General features: G+C 35.5%; 1 protein-coding gene across 1 annotated transcript in view; it reads left to right on the top strand.

The window, feature by feature from the left end:
- LOC145243021 (protocadherin beta-15-like) overlaps nt 1-19,047 on the top strand; it is an 84,219-nt gene extending 65,172 nt beyond the window's left edge. The window contains exons 3-4 of the mRNA XM_080106135.1: nt 11,151-11,319; nt 17,805-19,047. Coding sequence (XP_079962261.1) covers nt 11,151-11,319; nt 17,805-18,928 — 1,293 coding nt within the window. The 3' untranslated portion in view covers nt 18,929-19,047. The remainder of the gene's footprint in view (nt 1-11,150; nt 11,320-17,804) is intronic.
- The last annotated feature ends 1,233 nt before the right edge of the window (nt 19,048-20,280 follow it).

Raw genomic sequence — 20,280 nt, 5'->3', positions numbered from 1 at the left:
AGGTTTCTCGCTCTTGAACTAATTGTTTGGGAATTGATATTAAGTAGACATTTCACAGTTCTTCACATATTTGTTTACAATAGATAGACCAAAAGTGAAGCAATTTAACACGTATAACAGGGCAATGAACTATGTAGATTCACTTTTTATTAATATATATATATATATATATATATATATATATATATATATATATATATATATATATATATATATATATATATATATGGTACTTGTACAGTGTAGTCAAGACATTAAAAAATGAAAATATCGAAAAAAGTTTAAATTGTATGTATCCGTTATAGAACGAAGTTCTCCGAAAAAAAATTTCACTTAATTTCATCAAGTATTTTTTTTTTTTTTTTTTTTTTTTACATCGGAAAAACACGTTTTTATGAGAGCGCGTTGAAGGCGGCCATCTTGGATTTTTAAAAAATTTTGTTGGAATTTTAGAAATGACAAAGGGAAATAACTCCAGTTAAAGCGCTAGCACCCTTCCCTTCCCATCTTAAATACTAGCTTTTCTTCCTAAAAATCGAACATTTTGCTCGGTATCATAAAAAATTGTTTTTTCGCTGTAAAACAAAAACTACTTGATGAAACTAAGTGAAATTTTTTTTTCCGGAGAACTTCGTTCCATAACGGATACATACAATTTAAACTTTTTTCGATATTTTCATTTTTTAATGTTTTGACTAAACTGTACAAGTACCATATATATATTAAAATTAATATTTTTTTCCTTCCGGGAGTCTAAACTGCATTCTTTATTTTTATTTTTGCATTTTTTTATTCAAAGCTTCTTTAGACTATATAAATACTAGCATTTCAGCCCAGCGTTGCCCGGGTGTTTGGAAGTGTATGCTAAGCAAAAACAACAAAAAAAAGGGTTAATTTTTTAAAATTTGACCCCTATTATGACCCCTTAAAATTTATTGTTTTGGGCTCAAATCAAGTTATTAAATTACATCCATGTCCAAGGAACCTATATCTAAAATTGTCGGAGGAGTTTGGTAGAGTTCTCAAAGGTCAAATCGTTGAACTTTGATCCCTTGACAGACAAATTTCTGGCCGAAAACCGATCACATCCATTTTCTCAAATCTCAGTACCCTGTATATCAAATTTCGAGTCTGTAGACTAAAAATTGACAGAGTTATTGCGTAGGGAAATGTACACAGATACACACACACACACACACACACACGTTCACTTATATATATATATATATATATATATATATATATATATATATATATATATATATACTAGCAGGCCGCCCGTCATTGCTCGGTCGTAAAATATGCTTAAATATGATATTTTGATTAATGCAGAGTTCGTATTTATTATTATACTAGAAGGACCTGTTAACCGGCGTAACCCGGTTGTAGCATCACCCCCCCCCCGCGTAAAAAATGAAAGTACGGCAGCTGCTGCTGCTGTTTCTGCTGCTGCTGCTGCTGTTGTTGTTGTTGTTGTTGTTGTTCTTCTTCTTCTTCTTCTTCTTCTTCTTCTTCAACCCCTAACCTCCTCATATTAAAACGGCTTTTAGAATAGACACTCTAATCCCCCCCTATGTTTAGGACGGCTAACGGAATAGACGCCCCATTTTGTGAGTGGGGGTGGTGTTGTCACAAAATACGGCCGAAATCTGATGTTAATAATCATTGGCAGGATTCCCACACGTAAATACTAACGAACAATAAAATTTGGCGGCTGCAATGTCGGTCAGCTTATGTGTACTAATCTGGCAGACAGGGTATGGCATTTTTTTTTTACATTCCATTTTACCCTAAACAAGGCACAGTTCCACTTTGATGTAGGAGACTACTATCGGGGACATAAGTTGCAGGGGTGCTATGTTGGGAGTTAAGCAGCAAGATGTCTGTTCACATTACACTTGAACCTCTGCATGTCAGCACGGTTGGGAAAGCAGAAACCCAGAAGGGAGTTCCAAAGTTTAGTAGTTCTAGGGAAGAAACTATTAGAATAGAAGGTTTTCTTATACCTAGGTATCTCTACTGTGTAGGGGTGGGATTTAGCTGCTTGTCGGGTTTGTCGGAGGTATGTACATTGAGGGGGTACAAGGGCTCGTAGTTTGTCGGAGCATCCACTATTAAAATACTTGTAGAACAGTCAGAGGGATGCAACATTTCGTCAATGGGCCGTTGATGAAGCTTAGATGACAATTCAGGGCTTATCAGAGTGGCTACTCTCTTTTGAGCCCTGTCGAGGAGTGAGAGACTAGTAGCAGATGCACTAGCCCAAATGTGACAACAATACTCCATACATGGGTGAATGGTGGCCTTATAGAGGTACAGGATAATTTTAGGCGTAAATAGCTTTCTAGCGGCCCTGGCAATGCTCTCAATGTATTTGTTCCAACTCATGTTCCCTGTGAACGTTAAGCTGAGGAGTTTGAAAGAAGTACTTTTATGTAATGTATCATTAGCCAAAGCTATTAATGGTTGAGACGGTTTCTTGTAATTATTAAAGGAAACAAGCTTAGTCTTGGCAGTATTGTATGTAATCATTCATTTTTGTCCCCATTCAACCACAGATTGGAGATCTTCTTCTAGTGTTTCTGTAATTTCCTTAGATATGTGTTCATTTGCTTTCCCCTAGTGCCTCTTATAGAGCTCAGAGACAATTTTATCAGGGAGGTCATTTATGAATAATGAAGGTCCAAGCATAGACCCCTGAGATACACCCATATTTATATCATATTGTTTAAATGTACCAGCGTCAAGGAGAACGTGGATTCTTCTCTTATTTAAGAAGGATTTAATTATGTTAGGTATTCGTCCAGTGATACTGTATGATTTAATTTTCCTGAGAAGACCATCGTGCCCTATCCTGTCAAAAGCCTTAGATATATCTAGGGCTACCTTTCTACCATTCCCTGCTTTATCCAGTGTATGGTATATAGGTTCAGAGATTAAAGTTAGGATATCTGCTGTAGAACGGGCTTGCCTAAATCCATATTGTTGGTCAGTCAGAAGTTTAGTAGCTGTAAGGTGATGGACTAGAGCTTGGTTAATTATGGACTCAAATATTTTAGCAAAAAACGGGAGGAGGTCAATGGGGCGATAATTTAATGGGTCAGTTCTTTTACCAGAATTCTTGTAAACTGGTAGCACAAAAGCAGTTTTCCAGCAGTCAGGAAAGCAAGATTGGTTAAGGCATTTGTTATAAAGCTTGGAGAGGACTGGAGCAACCTCAGCGGATCATTTTTTAATAGCACAGCCAGGATGAGATCGGGTCCACATGCTTTTGAGGTGTCTAGGTTTTTTATGACGTCATGCACCTAAGAAAGGGTGATTTTCAGATCTTTTATTGTGGCGTCTTTCTGCAAAGGAAAGTCAGGGAAGGAGTAGGTTGCTGGGTCCCATGTGGAGTTTCAAGCAAATCGACTGGCAAGCATGTTAGCCTTCTCAGTTGGCGTGCAAACAACCTCATGATTGTTGGATAGTGGGGGAATTGTCGATTGCCTATTATGTACTACACTGTTATATATTTTCCAGAAGTCATGGATTCCTAAATTCTGTGCTTCGAAGCGTTTTCTGATGGTTTCGGTATATTTTCTCTTAGCTGTCGCTATTTCTTTCTTACAATTACTTCTAGCTTCTATAAACTTTTGTCTGTTTATACTGGATTTATCTCAGTTAAATCTGCAGTATGCATGCTGCCTTTGAGCAATGGCAGTTGCTTAAGTAGAAGTAAATCATTGGGGAGAGTGTGGTTTGCTATAGAATTTCCGCGTGCGAACATGTGTTTCAATTGCCGTTTTGAACCATTCATTGGTCTCATTTGTGCGCTGTTCAGCTGGAATAGAAATGATATTTCCCCATGGGGCATCTTTGATGATATCCCTGATAGCTTCCCAGTCAGCCTTCTTATAATACCTTGTTGTTTTGAGCAATGGCTCTTTGGTTTTGGGTCGAAAGCCATTATCATAGCATGATCAGCATTCCTGATTGGGTTATGGGCATTCGTTACATGATCATCAGGAACTGTGGCCAGAAATAGATCCAGAAGTGAGGCATGTTGATCTTGCTGATCAGGGAAATGTGTCGGAAACACAGACATTTTTCAATATATATACCTATAAGAAAATAAAATTGGAGAAATTAGGCAAAAACAATTTATTTTGTTTTGTAACCTATTTTCGTTTAAAAATAAAACCAAAACATTTAATATTAGCTATAAGCATTTAAAGTACGCTCAAACATTTTTCAATATATATAACAAAAATGAAAATACAATTGGGGAAATTAGACACTGACAATTCATTTTGTTTTGTGATCTATTTACGTTGTAAAATAAAAACAAAGCATGTAATAATAGTTATTACCCCATAAAAAATTTATATTAAGCAACCCACTTTAAAAAAATGTAAATAGCAGCGAGTGCCCGTGCAAGTGCAAAAAAAATTAGTTGCAGTAGGCTGGCTTGAATGTGTAACGCTAAAAGGAAAAAAAGGTTAAAAAAAAAAAAAAAGGAAACGCTTTAGTTGCCTGGCCTACGGCGAACTTACGACGTTACAGGTCTTTACAATGTACATATCGCAAGGCGTGAATAACTTTGCAAACACCTTTCAAGTATATGCATCACGAGGTGTGAATGAATTTGCAAAAATGTCAACACATAAACTGACCCCTCCTTGCAAAGAACAGCCCAGTTGACAGTGAAAGAAAACGAATTTTAGTTGTACTTTAAGAAAAAAAAAGAAAGGTTTATATAGATGGTAGAAAGGGAAAAATAATTCAAATATCTTAGACAGTTTAAAGGCTTCCAAATCATACAAAATCTTGGTCTCGACTGTAATAATCGCGTAATCGGTTGTTTTAAGTTTTTAGTTAGTGTATAAAGAAAGAATTTTAGTCAATCATACTAAAAAAAAAGGAAGTAAAGTTTATCTAGCTTTTTTAGAAAAGGAAGAAGAAATAATGGCTATCAGCATGTGACGACGTGTTGGACAACAGTATGCACAGTGTACGGAAATACAAAAATGTTGCTCGATAGCATAGCTGTATAACAAAACTTAACATGTACGGTATATTTAATGTACAAATAAAAGAAGTATTGGATTATGAACATGTTTCGATGTGTTAATATGTTTGTATTTGGAGGGTCCTGGATATGACCTTAAACTATATCCAGTGGTGGGGCCCCAGCTTACGGGCTTGGGGGAGTGTGGAGCCACACTTTAATTGCCATTGCTTCCAGGTCCACTCTGACCCGGAGTGGTAGTACCTGTTAGGGTCCCAACTATGGGTTAAATAGAAACCGACTTGAAAAAAAATATATATATTCTATTAAAAATTTTTTCTTCAAAATAACTGGATTCGGCATTAAATAACCCGAAAAGGGTTGATATGCCGTAAAACAAAAACAACCAACCAACCAACTTGTATTTGGGGTATTTTATTTAAAACGATTGCCTCCTGCATAGAGGGAAGCCATGTTTGTAAATCTTTGGGGCATTCATTTTCGTAGGAAGATTTACATTCTGGAATGAACAAATAGTCAGTTGTCAGCCAATGAGATTTGGTGGTATGTGAGAGGGGAGAAATCATTATTTTTGGCATTTAGAGGGAAAAATAGCAACTACTTCCACTATAGATAGTTGTGACTGTAATGATGTTGTTCCTAGGATGTAATGTAGGATTTTTCTATAACGAATAAAAGTGTAAAATAGTGTTCAAAATAGCATTTAAATAATATAGTGGCTAATAATCTAGACGTATGTGGCATCTGTTGGAGCAAACCTAAAGTACTTTGGTCCAGAGGGGAATTTTTGCAATCAAAATATTATATATTTGGAGATGGAGATTATATTGGACTCCATATATAGTAATGATTTAAAAAGTTAATAAAAAAAAATAAAATAAATGACTCGTGCGCCACCACCGAGAATTGAAACCAAAACTTAGCTTACTATTTACTTTTTCCTCTGACATTAATGCCTGATCTATGAAGACATGCTTGCTGCAAGGCTAAAAATTAAAACGTGAAACAATAGCTATTACGTTATGCATGCATATTCGTAATTCCGTCATTCGACTTTCACCTGGCAAATTCCATTTTTTTTTAATTTTCACAATTTTGCACCAATTTTCCCCAGCTAAAACCCAAATATAAAGTTTCACATGGGTTTGAATACCCTATATATTAAGTTTCATGTCTGTCGACCAAAAACTGACAGAGGAGTTTGGTAGGCAAATTTTTTTTAAATAAATGTATATATGCATACATAAATATATGTAGAAAGAGGTTTTTGTTTACTATAACCTTTTTATGTAAATATCATGCAAGTATAAATCATGTAGAATATCTGCATGAATATAATTACACATAATAGTTAACTAAAGATGATCATCCCATAAGAAAACCGTTAAATTAAAGGTTTAGTTGTGCTCTAAACATAAACATTCATTTTGAACACATCCCTGTCTGATCAAAGAACCTACTGTTGATTTTATACACTATGATGTTTTGCTTGTGTGGTGATAAAACTTCTCAAATGCACTTGTGATGTTAGGTTGTATAAAAGTGTTAACTCCGGTAAAAGTCGGACTGCTCCTTCTTTAATAGGATTTTCCAATTATCGATGCATTTCGATACAAAACTTATCTAAGAACACTGCCAGATACATAAAGTATATTTGTGTGAAATGTCAAAAACATCGACCTAGCCATTTTGGAATCCGTAGGGAATGAATTCACACACACAGTGTTTTATATATATATATATATATATATATATATATATATATAACTGTTTGTCCATCGTTGTTGATGAAGACTATGAACATCACTGATGATGCTATGATTTGTACATGAAATTTTTGGTGGCAAGAGTTGCGCGATCTCCACTCACACCTCTCTGGAGGCGACACTATTTCATTCCAGTAGCAAGATGAAATATTAGGACGACTGGAAACAATGCCGAGATAAGCGGAGAGCACATACAGCACTTGCTATTCTCAAATGGTCACCCATCTGGTACTGACCAGACTAATTGTCGCTTAACTTCGGTGATCTGATGGGAATCAGTGCGTCAAAGATGTGTGTGTGTGTGTGTGTGTGTGTGTGTGTGTGTGTGTGTGTGTGTGTGGTTATGATTGTGTTCTCCGTGATGTAAGCATTGTCTAAATTTTTAAAAGAAATACGTATGCTGTACGTTTAAAGCCAAATTACAACACAAATGTTTAGTAAAATAAACAAATATTTATTTGTTCAAAATTATTGATTTTGATGATGAAGAAGAAGAAGAAGAAGAAGAAGAAGAAGAAGAAGAAGAAGAAGAAGAAGAAGAAGAAGAAGAAGAAGAAGAAGAAGAAAATAACAAAAATGTTTTGTTTGCTTTTTTTAATTAAATTGTTTACAAAGAGTGGGGATCCTCGTTAGTTTCCCCATATCATAGATCAGGTTGGTTGGTTGTTTTTGTTTTACGGCATATCAACCTTTTTAAGATTATTTAATGCCGAATCTAGTTATTTTGAGGAACGATTTTTAATGGAGTATATTTGTTTTTTAAGTCGGATTCTATTTAACCCATAGTTGGGACCCTAACAGGTACTACCACTCCGGGTCAGAGTAGACCTGGGAGCAATGGCAATTAAAGTGTGGCTCCACACTCCCCAAGGCCCACAAGGTGGGGCGTCACCATCGGATATAGGTTAAGGTCATATCCAGGACCTCATAGATCAGGGATAGATCGATACTGATTACATTTATGATGCCGTCACCGGTCTCTTGAACATGGATTTACTTGCTTGAAAAAGAGGTGGATAGAATTCATAGGTATGAAGGTATTTTAAAATTGGTGGTGCAGTGGTCAGTTAACATAACTCAGTGAATGAATGCGCCCATGAGAGATGTTAAATAAAACCCAGATCAATTGTAGTCGAGGGATGTTTTTTCATTGGCTACGACACGAAGATATAGGGGAGGACGCCACGCTTTTCCCTTCATCGTCATTTTATAATGCAGAATGGTTAGCAAGTAGGCAGCAAGTACCATTTTTTTATGTCTTCGATACAGTTCAACCAAGGATTGGACCTCAATCTCCTGGCTCATTCTCGAATACTCAAACCATGGCGCCAGATGAGACTGGGTTGAAAGATTATAGTTACAAGTTATGGTTATAGGACGTATTAATATGTGTTTACTGATGAGTGACAGACAGGAAAATAAATGAAAACGAAAACTGTTACAGCAACGAAGACTAAAAAGAGTTATTTTAAATTCCAAACATTTAACGAACAAGAAATAGTTTGGTTCGTATTATTTGGATTCTTCAAATTACTGTTCTCATTTAGATTATTATTTTCACAACGTTTCGGTTGATATAACCTCCGACCTTCTTCAGGTGTATCTTGTATCTTACAACTAAATTTTACCAAATACTTTATCCACTATGCCACGGGTCCTTGTGCAAGGTATACTGAATAAAGTACTTGGTAAAATTTAGCTGTAAGTTACACTCTTCTGGAGGTTGAAGGTTCAATCCTCAGTGCGGGTGACACTCACTATCCAATTGCAAATTATTTAGAATTTCTATCCAGCCATGGCTGACGGAAAAAGAGCATGCTAGCCCTGTGGATTAAATAAAGTGTTTCGTTCAAAATGTCAGGCATGAAGCCACTTGATGTAAGGATTTTTAAAAACAGAAACAAAACAAAAAAAAGAAATACTATTTCAAGTGCAAAAATTTGGCCGGTTTGGCAAGGATCAATGTGTAGTATCTGTTCTGATACTAAACTTCCCCTTTTCTGAGCTCGATCAATGGAGGAGAAATCCTTCTAGACTGAGGCAATTTTTATTTTTGTTCCTATCCAGAGTGCCTATTTTTGGGGAGCTGGATTTTCCCCATATTAAAAACCGACTTTGTGTCTAACTCTGCCCTCGTGGGGAGGCAAGTAAATAGGAACAATAAATATTAGATGGATAGATTCCAACTAACAAGATCCGGATAATATCTAAGCACACTATTTATAAATTGTTTAATAGAAAATAACACTAGATGAAAGTTTAGTTGAGATCAACTTTTGATCTCAAGGTTGGGATTATTAGACTCTGGGGAATTGATAGAAACGGATGTGACATCACATGGCTCAAAGAGAGAGGGAGAAAGTAAAATGGTCAATTTCTTGGAATCATTACATGTGTAAACATGCTAAATATATATAAATTTTAAAAAATGTGCTGATGATAAAAAATTAAACTGATTATTGATCTCCTTCCCAGTACTTGGTGATTTGGAGCAAAGATCAAGCAGAATAAACCTTCTCTGTCTTCTAACAGCATTATCTTAGTCCTTATCGAGGTATTAAAGAATATTTGCAAGTGGAATTCCTTCGGTCAGCATTATGGTCACACAGGAGCATGTATAAACGAGACACGCAGCAACCAACGTAGGAATACAATTTATGTGTTTTTGTAACAATGATGGCAACTTGATTTTTCTGCATGTATGACACAAGGTTTAACTGCAACAATAGATTCGATTATTCACAGAAGGCACCACTGGAAAGTTGCTAATATCCATAGTAAAAATGGTGTTGTGGAACCACCTAGATTCGAACCTGTCATACTCACGTTATCAATTCACTTCAGTAGCCACTTCAGTACTATTATTTACAGAAAGAACCACATGAAGATTGCTAATATCTATAGTGAAATTGATGCTATAGAACCGACAGGATTTGAAATCGGTATGCTCATCAGTCCATGTCGATATCTACATCATAACAGCCACCTTGCATATATTTCAGTGTATTATTTTAAGCGAAAATAAATCCTGTTAGATTTATATAAGTAAAGATTTCAGTCCGTTTTTGTCTATCTCTGCTGAGTTTAGTCCTGATTAAGAAATCCGAAGTTCTTCCAGTTTCACATTTAATGTTCGTCGTTACATTATTTGTTTTTTTGTTTTTGTTACATTTGTTTTTGTTTTTGTTATATTTTTTGTTTTTGTTTTTGTTATATTATTTGTTCTTTGTTTTTCTTACATTTGTTTTTGTTTTTGTTACATTTTTTGCTTTTATTTTTGTTACATTTTTTGTTTTTGTTTTGTTACATTTTTTGTTTTTGTTTTTGTTACATTTTTTGTTTTTGTTTTTGTTACATTTTTTGTTTTTGTTTTGTTACATTTTTTGTTTTTGTTACATTTTTTGTTTTTGTTACATTTTTTGTTTTTGTTACATTTTTTGTTTTTGTTACATTTTTTGTTTTTGTTTTTGTTACATTTTTTGTTTTTGTTTTGTTACATTTTTTGTTTTTGTTTTTGTTACATTTTTGTTTTTGTTACATTTTTTGTTTTTGTTTTTGTTACATTATTTGTTTTTTTTGTTACATTTTTTGTTTTTGTTTTTGTTACATTTTTTGTTTTTGTTTTTGTTACATTTTTTGTTTTTGTTTTTGTTACATTTTTTGTTTTTATTTTTGTTACATTTTTGTTTTTGTTTTTGTTACATTTTTTGCTTTTGTTTTTGTTACATTTTTTGTTTTTGTTTTTGTTACATTTTTTGTTTTTGTTTTTGTTACATTTTTTGCTTTTGTTTTTGTTACATTATTTGTTTTTGTTTTAGCTCTTCGTATTATTTTGGTTCTTCGGACTATTGTTTTTATCTTGAGTGTTATTTGCACAATGTTTTGCAAGGACTTATGGTGTAGTGAATAAAATACTTGCTAAAAGTCAGTTGCAAAATTACACCATTCTGGAGGTTGAAGGTTCAATTTTCAGTGTGGACAACACTCAAAATACAACTGCAAATTACTTAGGAATTCTACTCATCCATGGCTGATAGAACAAGAACATGCTGCCATGGATTAAATAAAAGTTTTGAGTCAGAGTTCCATGCAGATTTCGGTGTTCGACAGAAATATTACTGAGTTTAACAGAAAGATCCCAAAATTCGAAAAATACAATTGAAGAAGGTGGGAGATTACATCGGTCGAAACGTTGTGAAAATAACATTCAAGATGAGAACAGTAGTCAAAAGAATTCAAATAATATGGATAATTAATCCTCATCAAAAAAATTCAGAAACATTTTTGGTCTTATTAAATTTTCAGACAATGTTTTCAATGGTTAAATGAAATGTCTCTCTTTTTCTTTTTTTTTTTTTTTTTTTCTCGATCAGATAACTCTGATAGAAACCAATTTATCTGACCCCTCGGACGAAAACCATCCGACCAAATCTATGGATGCAAGTTGTCTGGTTGTCAACATGCCGCCTCGATATAATGGCTGTAATGAAGAAGTTGAAGGCAGAGGAAAGTTTACAAACATGAGACAAGTGCTGAACCCAAGTAAGTAAATTATGTGAAATGTGAAAGTAGATCCTGGCCAATTAGGGTTGAGGATATGTGTTGCATGAAGAGAAATAATATAAGAATGATGCGATGGATATGTTATGTAGGGAAAATCGTAACTTACTTGACTAATATCTGTGTGCTTTGTAAGGTTTGATTACTTTTCTTTTTTTTTTTATTACATTTTCACCCCAAACAAGGCACGTTGCCACTTTGATGTAGGGGGCTACTATCAGGGGCATAAGCTACAGGGGTACTATGTGGGAAGTTGAGCAGCAAGATGTCGGTTCACATTACACTTGAACTTCTGCATGTCAGTACAGTTGGGGAAACAGAGACCCGGAAGAGAATTACAAAGTCTAGCGGTTCAGTGGAAGAAACTACTGGACTAGAAGGCTCTCTTACATCTAGGGATCTCTACTGTAAGGGGTGGGATTTAGCTGCTTGTCGAGTGTGTCGGGGGTATTTATGTCGAGGGGTACAAGTGCTTCCAGTTTGTTAGAGCAAGCACCATTAAAGTACTTGTAGAACAGGTAGAGGGATGCAACATTTCGTCGATGGGACAGAGGCTGATGCTAAGATGACAGTTCAGGACCTATCAGGTTGGCGACTCTCTTTTGAACCTTGTCTAGGAGCGAGAGAATAGTAGCAGATGCACCAGCCCAAATATGACAACAATACTCCATACATGTGCGAATGGTGGCCTTATAGAGGTACAGGATACTTTCGGGTGTTAGTAGCTTTCTAGCACAGTAGAGAGAACCTACCTTTTTCGCAACGGTCCTGGCAATACTCTCAATGTAATTGTTCCAACTTATGTTTCCTGTGAACGTTAGGCCGAGGAGTTTAAAAGATGTACTTTCAGATAAAGAGTCATTGGCCATTGCTATTGGTGGTTGAGAAGGCTTCTTGTAATTAGTGAAGGAAACAAGCTTAGTCTTAACAGCATTGAATGTGACCATCCATTTTTGTCGCATTGATAAGATAAAAAAAAATGGTGACTCACGATGGCTTATGTACTTGCTTGACAGTAATACATGAGTAACGCAAACTCTTGTCGTTTCTATGCAAACCGTTTTGAATTTTATTTTCACAACATTTCGGTCGATGTAATCTCCAAGTTTTTCAACAAAAGATTGGAAAGAAAGCTAAACGGCACGTACACCTAGATGCTACGAACAGTGTTAAATATATCTTGGCATGATCATCCTACAAAGCAGCAACTTTATGGCAACTTTCCTGGTATATCTACTACCATCAGGGGGCCCTGTCGGTGGGGCATTAGAATACGCCCTCAATGGGGGTCCTGGATATGACCTTAAACTATATCCAGTGGTGAGGGCCCCAGCTTGTGGGCTTTGGGGAGTGTGGAGCCACCCTTTAATTACCATTACTCCCAGGTCCACTCTGACATGGAGTGGTAGTACCTGTTAGGGTCCCAACTATGGGTTAAATAGAAACCGACGTGAAAACAACAAATGTATCCTATTAAAAAAAAATTTCTTCAAAATCTTTGGATTCGGGATTAAATAACCCGAAAACGGTTGATATGCCGTAAAACAAAAACAACCAACCAACCAACCAACCAACCAACCATCAGGAAGTGACGTATACAATTTGCCGGTCATTGCCAGAAGAGCAAGCAAAAGCTAGTGAGAAATGTACTGCTATGGACTCCACGGCACGGTCACACGAGCATAGGACGACCTAGATCCATGTACATCCAGCAAATTGCACATAATGCCAACTGTGCTTCGGGACAAGATCACAGTGTAGTATCTGTTCTTCATATGCTGCACTTCAATTTCTTGTTCTCTGTCAGCGGAGGAGAAATCCTTCACGACTGAGACAATTTTTATTTTTGTTCCTTTTCTCCACGTTAAAAAACGACCCTGGTGTCTAACTCTGTCTCGTGGGGAGGCATTGTAAATAGGAACTGTGATCCTGAAGATCTGAGGCAGTTGATGAAAGTCAGGGAAATCTGGAGAGAGAGAGAGAGAGAGAGAGAGAGAGTCACATTAGTCCAGGCAAGAGCCCGACCAGATAGATAAATAGATAATCTCCAATCTCCTGCACAAAATTTCAAATAGAATCCTCTTTATTTAATCTACAGGGATAGTATGCTCTCATCAGCCATGATTGGATAGAAGTTCTAAATACTTTGCTATTGTATTTGAAGTTTCACCTGCACTGGAGATTGAACCTTCAACTTCCAGAAGAGTGCAACTTATAACTGAATTTTTACCAAGCATTTTATCCACTTGCCACGGGTCCTTGCACGGCATAGTGGATAAAGTACTTGCTAAAAGTCCAATTGTAAGTTACACTCTTTTAGAGGTTGAAGGTTCAATCCTCAGTGCGGCTGACACTAAAAATAGAATTATGAATTACTTTGGATTTCACAACTCCTGGATTGAGAGCATGCTACCTTTGTGGATTAGAAAAAAGGTTCTGTTCGAAATTCCGTGCAGTGAGATTCATGAGTTTGACAAGATACACCTGAAGAAGGTCAGAGGTTACATCGACGGAAATATTGTGCGAATAATACTCAAAATTAGAACAGTAGTTCGAACAATTCAAATAATACAAATCCACAATGCTCATCTGAAACATTCAGAAACATATTTAATTTTTCTTTTTCCACATGAGTTATATTTGTCGATGTAATGGTAATCAAACAGTGGTATTATGTGAACGTAAACAAGTAAAATGATGAAGTACTTTTCATCATAATCGCTCTGAGATCCATCTGGCCCCAATTGAAGTGAACAGCTCTCGTCTTGGGGAAGCACCATGTCTTGATAAGCTTCTGAGACTGAACTTCACTCCTGATCTGAAATGGAACACATACATCAAATCTGTTTCCAATATTGCTGGAAAAATGGTTGGATCACTCTACCACTCCAGTAGGTATCTCACTGTTGATGCAATACTCTATCTGAATAAGAGCCAAGTATTCCTAGGGTAGAGTACTGTCGTCACATCCGAGCAGGAGCTGCTCACCACTCCTTACCCTACCTTGATAGAGTTCAAAACCTAGTAGGTGATGCCATTTTCTCTTCTCTGCAATCTCTTCCCCAGAGAAGAGACGTTGCAAGCCTGTCTTTGCTCTATCGTTATTTTCATGGCAAGTGCTCGTCTGAGCTCTAATCTATGGTCCCTCCTTAACAAACTTCCACAAAAAAACACTCGACTAGCTACAACCACAATCAACAATTTTCCCCATTCTCTATCTGTGCCTAAATCTAAACCCAACTTCCATGAAGAAAGCTTCTTTCCTAAAACTACCCGCCTGTGGAATATGGTTCCACTGGCCTGCTTTCCAGCTGACTATAATATGGTCGCCTTCAAGTCCAATGTAAACAAGTTCTTATTGAGCCGTCCTCTTTAAATAATCTAAATTCTACCCAATCTACACCATTAATGATTACTACACTATCACCTTACATTCATTAACCCTTATGCTCGAGTGGCTTGCAAACCTTGATAAGTAGTGATTCCCTTGTAAAAAAAAAAAACCCTCAAATATCACAATTTTTACATTAGCAGGTTTTACAATATTATAATGGGGTTTGTGTTCATACTGGACATTCATAGTTAGCAAAAACAACAATTTACTTTATTTCATTTATGCCTTGACAATTAAAAATTATATAAATGAAAAAAAAATATGAATACAAATGATAATAAGGGGTTCAGGGCAAGGAGAAGAAGTACACAGGTGTCGGCATATATTTCCTGGCTATACCAGAGTTGTCTTATACAGGGTGTGTGTGGTTTTTTTTTAAGAGGCGGCAAACTTTAAATTGACAACTCTATATTCTTTAATTGCAGATTTGGCAACTATCAGTTATTTCGAGTTTAGGCTTGTTTTGGCAATTCATCATAAAGAGACTGACATCCGAGCAACTTTTGCAAATTGTAAATGATTCGATCAATTTACTGAAACATTTGATAAACAAACAATTGCACGAAATGGACATGTCAACTGGTCACCTCATTCATGCAATTTCGCCCCATTAGATTATTTTCTTTGATGATGTGTAAAGTCCCATGTCTACGCTTATAAGCAAGATACAATAGACCACTTGAAAAGCAAGATTTGATGCATTATTGCCGAAATACAGCCTAATTTAATGCGTAGAATTGTGAAAATTGGAATCCTAGATAATGCCATATACGTATGAGGGGCGTGCAATAAGTAATGCCCCTGACCCATACTAGTAGAGCAACGAAACTTGGCACAGTTATTGGTCTTTCTCTACATAGGAACCACCCAGAGTTATGCATTTCTCCCATCGTTTGATGCAACTCTGGAGACCGTTTTTGTAGAACCACGACGTGACTTCAGAAATCAAGCCCAGGTGTATCGCATCATTTTATTTTAATTTTTTCTTATTAATAAGTTCAATTCATGATAAAAGAACAGGTACCATTTAAAATCGCAAAATCGCAAGTCATTTAAAATCAGTTAAAATTGCAAATCATTTCTTCGTTTGCATATGTTAAAACTAAACGTCAATCAGAAGTGACTTTTCAAGGGCATTCATCATCAACCCCAAATATCAGCTGACGTGATATTATAAACAAACACAAACGGAATTTGATGAACGACATTATCATTATTATTTTTTTTACTTTTTTATTTTTTATTTATTTATTTTTTTTTTTTTAATTTATTTTTTTTTTTTTGCGAATTAGTCCACCGGGCAAATTATTACTCATAATATATAATAATCAATAGAGGATTGATTCTATAATACATACATACACAATTACGCAATCTGCATAAATTAAAATATCATGTGTAAGCCTATTGTACATTCTTATATTATGACTTTATTTCTTTTTCTTGGAAATATACTGTTTCAAGTCTTATCAGACTTTCCAGATAATTCTTATGTTTTCTTACACAAGGATTTTAGTTTCTTCCACAAGAATAGGTCAAACTCAAATAATTTAGACAATAAGCTGTTCCAAAAGTAATGCCTCCTATTTTATATTCCGACCGAATGGATCAGAACGGATTTCAAATTGCATTGTTATGATGACTGAACTTATGCATTCATGGCCTGAAAGTTTCATCCCTCTGTTGCAAATACTTAAGAAAGTAACCCCTTTCTTGGACGATGGTCAGAAGCAGAGATTCGTCATTGAATCCTCCCCATGCAGAAAAATTTGAACCGATCTTCATTCACTGGCGCCTGTTGAATGTTTACGAAGCCGATGCAGTTGATGTCAACACAATTAGGAGATAGGTTTGTCGATTTCAGAGTGGCGACAGAGATGTGAGTGACAAAACATGCGCCAGATTTTTACAACAGAGGCATCAAAAGGGGCAAAAATACATTGAGAATGATGGTGACTATGTAGAAAAATAAATTTTGGAGCACAAAAAGTCGCTCGTTTTATTGATACTACTCCCGTCTTCATCGTTTTTAGTTTTTTGACTTAAAAGAAAAATAGGAGGCTTTACTTTTGGAAGACTAAGACGTGCCCCTTAACCCTCCAGGGTCGTAGGTGTAGGGGGGGGGCGTTACGTTATTTCATGCAGCCTGTCTTAGGCAAAACTAGTCTGGCAGCGACCACATGCAGCACCTGGTATTACCAAATGGTCACCCATTTTAGTGTTGGCCAGGCTCAACGTCACTTAACTTGGGTGATCTAATGGGAACCGGTGTGTCACCGTGATTATTCCGTTTGCAAGAATAATTGAAGCAGAAAGTTTTATCTGTACAAAACTGGCTTCACCTTCCAATGAGAAAAAAAGGCTTTCTTTGAAAGAAACTAGATTTCAACGACACTTACGGATCTTGTACTTTGTCATATTTTAAAAAAGAAAATAGGAGACTCAATTTGTTAAATATCTAACGATATTCTTGCCTATTTTCGATCCGAATTTTACCAAGTACTTTATGCACATCGAATGAAACATTGTAAAAATAATCTCCAGATGCAAACAATAGTCAGAAAAATCCAAATAATGAATCCTCATCTCAAAAATTCAGAAACGTAAAAGTGATGAGGCAATTCCAATAGTTTTTCTGATTCCGATACAATTACCGATTCTCTTCTAAATTTCTGATTCTGATACAATTACCGATTCCGATTCCGATTTTTTTTTAATTTCTAAATCTAGAATTGATGTGGTGGGGGGGGGGCTGTAAAAACCCGTATAATAAGTGCATATCATTTCGCAAACATTAAAATACACTTTTAGGGGTTATATATAAATTTTAGTTTTACTGGTAGTTATAAATCAATAAATATTTATTATTTCATCATTAATTTAAACAAAAACAAAGAAATAAAAACAATTAAAAGGATCGTTTTTAGCATCAGAAAATAGGAACAAGTTTTTACGATTCCGATACGTCAAAAAATCCAATTTTTTTTTTATTTCCAATAAAGCATCATAACTGTAGCAAAAATTAATTGGTCTTTCATTTTTATTTAATGACATTCTTTTCTTTTTATTTCAGGTTATTATTCATCCAAGTATTTGATGTCCAACCTTCCAAGAATGGGAGAGTCCCAGAATCCAGATTATATGGATATTCCTCAGGGGCATAGAGCACTGATACATAAAGATACTACTATCACACCTTCGAAGCAAGATTCTTCCTCACAGACGCCAAGCAAACAAATAGCAGCACACAAGCAACAATCAAAGATTCCCAGCCTACCCCAACACAGGTACCAAGTCCTTGAGAATCACCGCAACCAAAGCAAGCACTCAGCAAAAATCCCAAAATGGAAACTGGATGAACCAAGAAGTGCATCAGAATTGTCTAATTCTTCAGTTTCGGATCAAAATTCATTTTCGGATGAATATGAATTGACGCCTACCAAAAAATCTATTGATTCCGTGAGATCCCATGAAAAAGCGGCACTCACAAAAGGCATCCCAAAATATCAGAAAGAATTACATCCCTCCAAAGATCCTCCTGAACATGGCAGGAATTTAAAGAATCAGTATTTGAAAAAATATGCATCCACTTCTGATGGGTCCTCTTCGGATTCTCAAAGCCACATTCTTCCTCCTCGCAAATCTCCATCCCTGATACCGATGCCAAAATATGTTCCAGAGAATCCCAGCCATTCGTCCCGAGTGAAAGCAGTTCATCCTGGTATCGAGCCCCCAGCAGAATCACAGGATAATAGTAAGACACCAAAATCTGCATCAAAGTTATTCCAATCTAAAATCCCAATGCCGTCTCCAAGAGCACACGCATCAACAAAGCCGACGTCCATTTCCTCGCAAAACCAGATTTCTTATTTCCCTTCCCAAGACAGATTCGTTCCAGAACAATGTACGGATGAAGCAGAGAAGTCATCTCAGCGCCATAAGTCTGCTAAACTCTCAAAGAGATTAGAATCGCAAGAAAAGAAAACACTTCCATGTTCTCAGGCGGAATATAAAATGAATCCTGCAGAACGGATTACATCGTTAGAGAAAAGTGGGAAGGTTAAAGACCCCTTATTGTTTCGGAGGGAATATCTGGAAAATTCGAAGATGACAACCAACGGTGCGAATAAACAAGATGGACAACATTCACATAGTATTGGACAAATTTTAAATTCTTTGAAACCAGATGATGTATGACAGTGGTTTGTATTGACAAAAAAAAAAAAAATTCATCTAAATTTAATTTGGTGTAATGTTTCGATTCAACAACTTCAGCATAATAACTGGAGCAACTTGCAACATTGATATATTTAAGATGGACATCCTATATATATATATATATATATATATATATAATGTGAGAATATGTGTGTGTGAGGACACTTCTCAACCTATATACTCAACGAATTTTGGATATACAGACATGAAATTTCGTATATAGGGTATTCGGACATGTGGAAAACATTTTTATCAGTTTTCCTCCAGAAAAAAGGGCTGCTAAGGGGTCAAATTTAAAAATTTGGTATGTGGGGATCATTGGATTTTTATCTGTTTGTTAACTCGTGAAACACGAGTATGCATGCTTGAATCGTTCACATGACAGATTACTTATGTTAAGAATAAGTAGGTTAAAAACACTTTTGAAATGTCGTGTCAAGCTGGTCTTATTGTTATTGTACTTGATTCATTGTCTTTAGATTTTGGTTTCGATCTCAGCTAGAGTATTTTTTTTTACTTAGGAGAAGTGAACTGTTTAGAAAAAACAATATGCACATGCACATTGTCTCAGTTTCTTTACATTTTTTTCTTTTATTCCATTTGTTTAAGGAATTAACGTTACGTTTAATAACTACGGTATTTCTGTATATAATAAATAAGAATTCTGCATTAATTAAAATATAATATCTATGCATAGTTTACCACCAGCCTAATAGTATATATATACATATATATATATATATATATATATATATATATATATATATATATATGTATGCATGTATGTATATATATATATGTATGTATATATATATGTATGTATATATATATATGTATATATATATATATATATATATATATATATATATATATATATATATATATATATATATATTAGATCATATGGTCATATGGAATCACTGGAAGAATTCATAATGTAATTAAATCCTTCTTAAGTAATAGAAAAATCAAAGTTGTCCTCGACGGTCGTACATCTAAACAATATGACATAAATGCGGGAGTACCTCAGGGGTCTATCCTTGGACCTCTATTATTCCTGATATTCATAAATGACCTCCCTGATAAAATTGTTTTGGAGATGGGTATATTTGCCGATGACACCACTCTCTATAACAGATATAAGGGGAAAACAAATGAACACATATCTAAGGAAATGGCATAAACACTAGAGGATGACCTCCAATCTGTAGTGGAATGGGGACAAAAAATTCAATGCTGCTAGGACTAAGCTTGTTTCCTTCAATAACTACAAGAAACCTTCTCTACCACCAATAGCAACGGTCAAGAACACATTGCCTGAAAGTACTTAC

This window comes from Euprymna scolopes, chromosome 21, assembly GCF_053919585.1.
Source record: "Euprymna scolopes isolate OS-2025 chromosome 21, ASM5391958v1, whole genome shotgun sequence".
Classification (NCBI taxonomy): Eukaryota; Metazoa; Mollusca; class Cephalopoda; order Sepiida; family Sepiolidae; genus Euprymna; species Euprymna scolopes.
The sequence above is the reverse complement of the archived record's forward strand: the minus strand, read 5'-3'. Positions and strand labels throughout refer to the sequence as shown.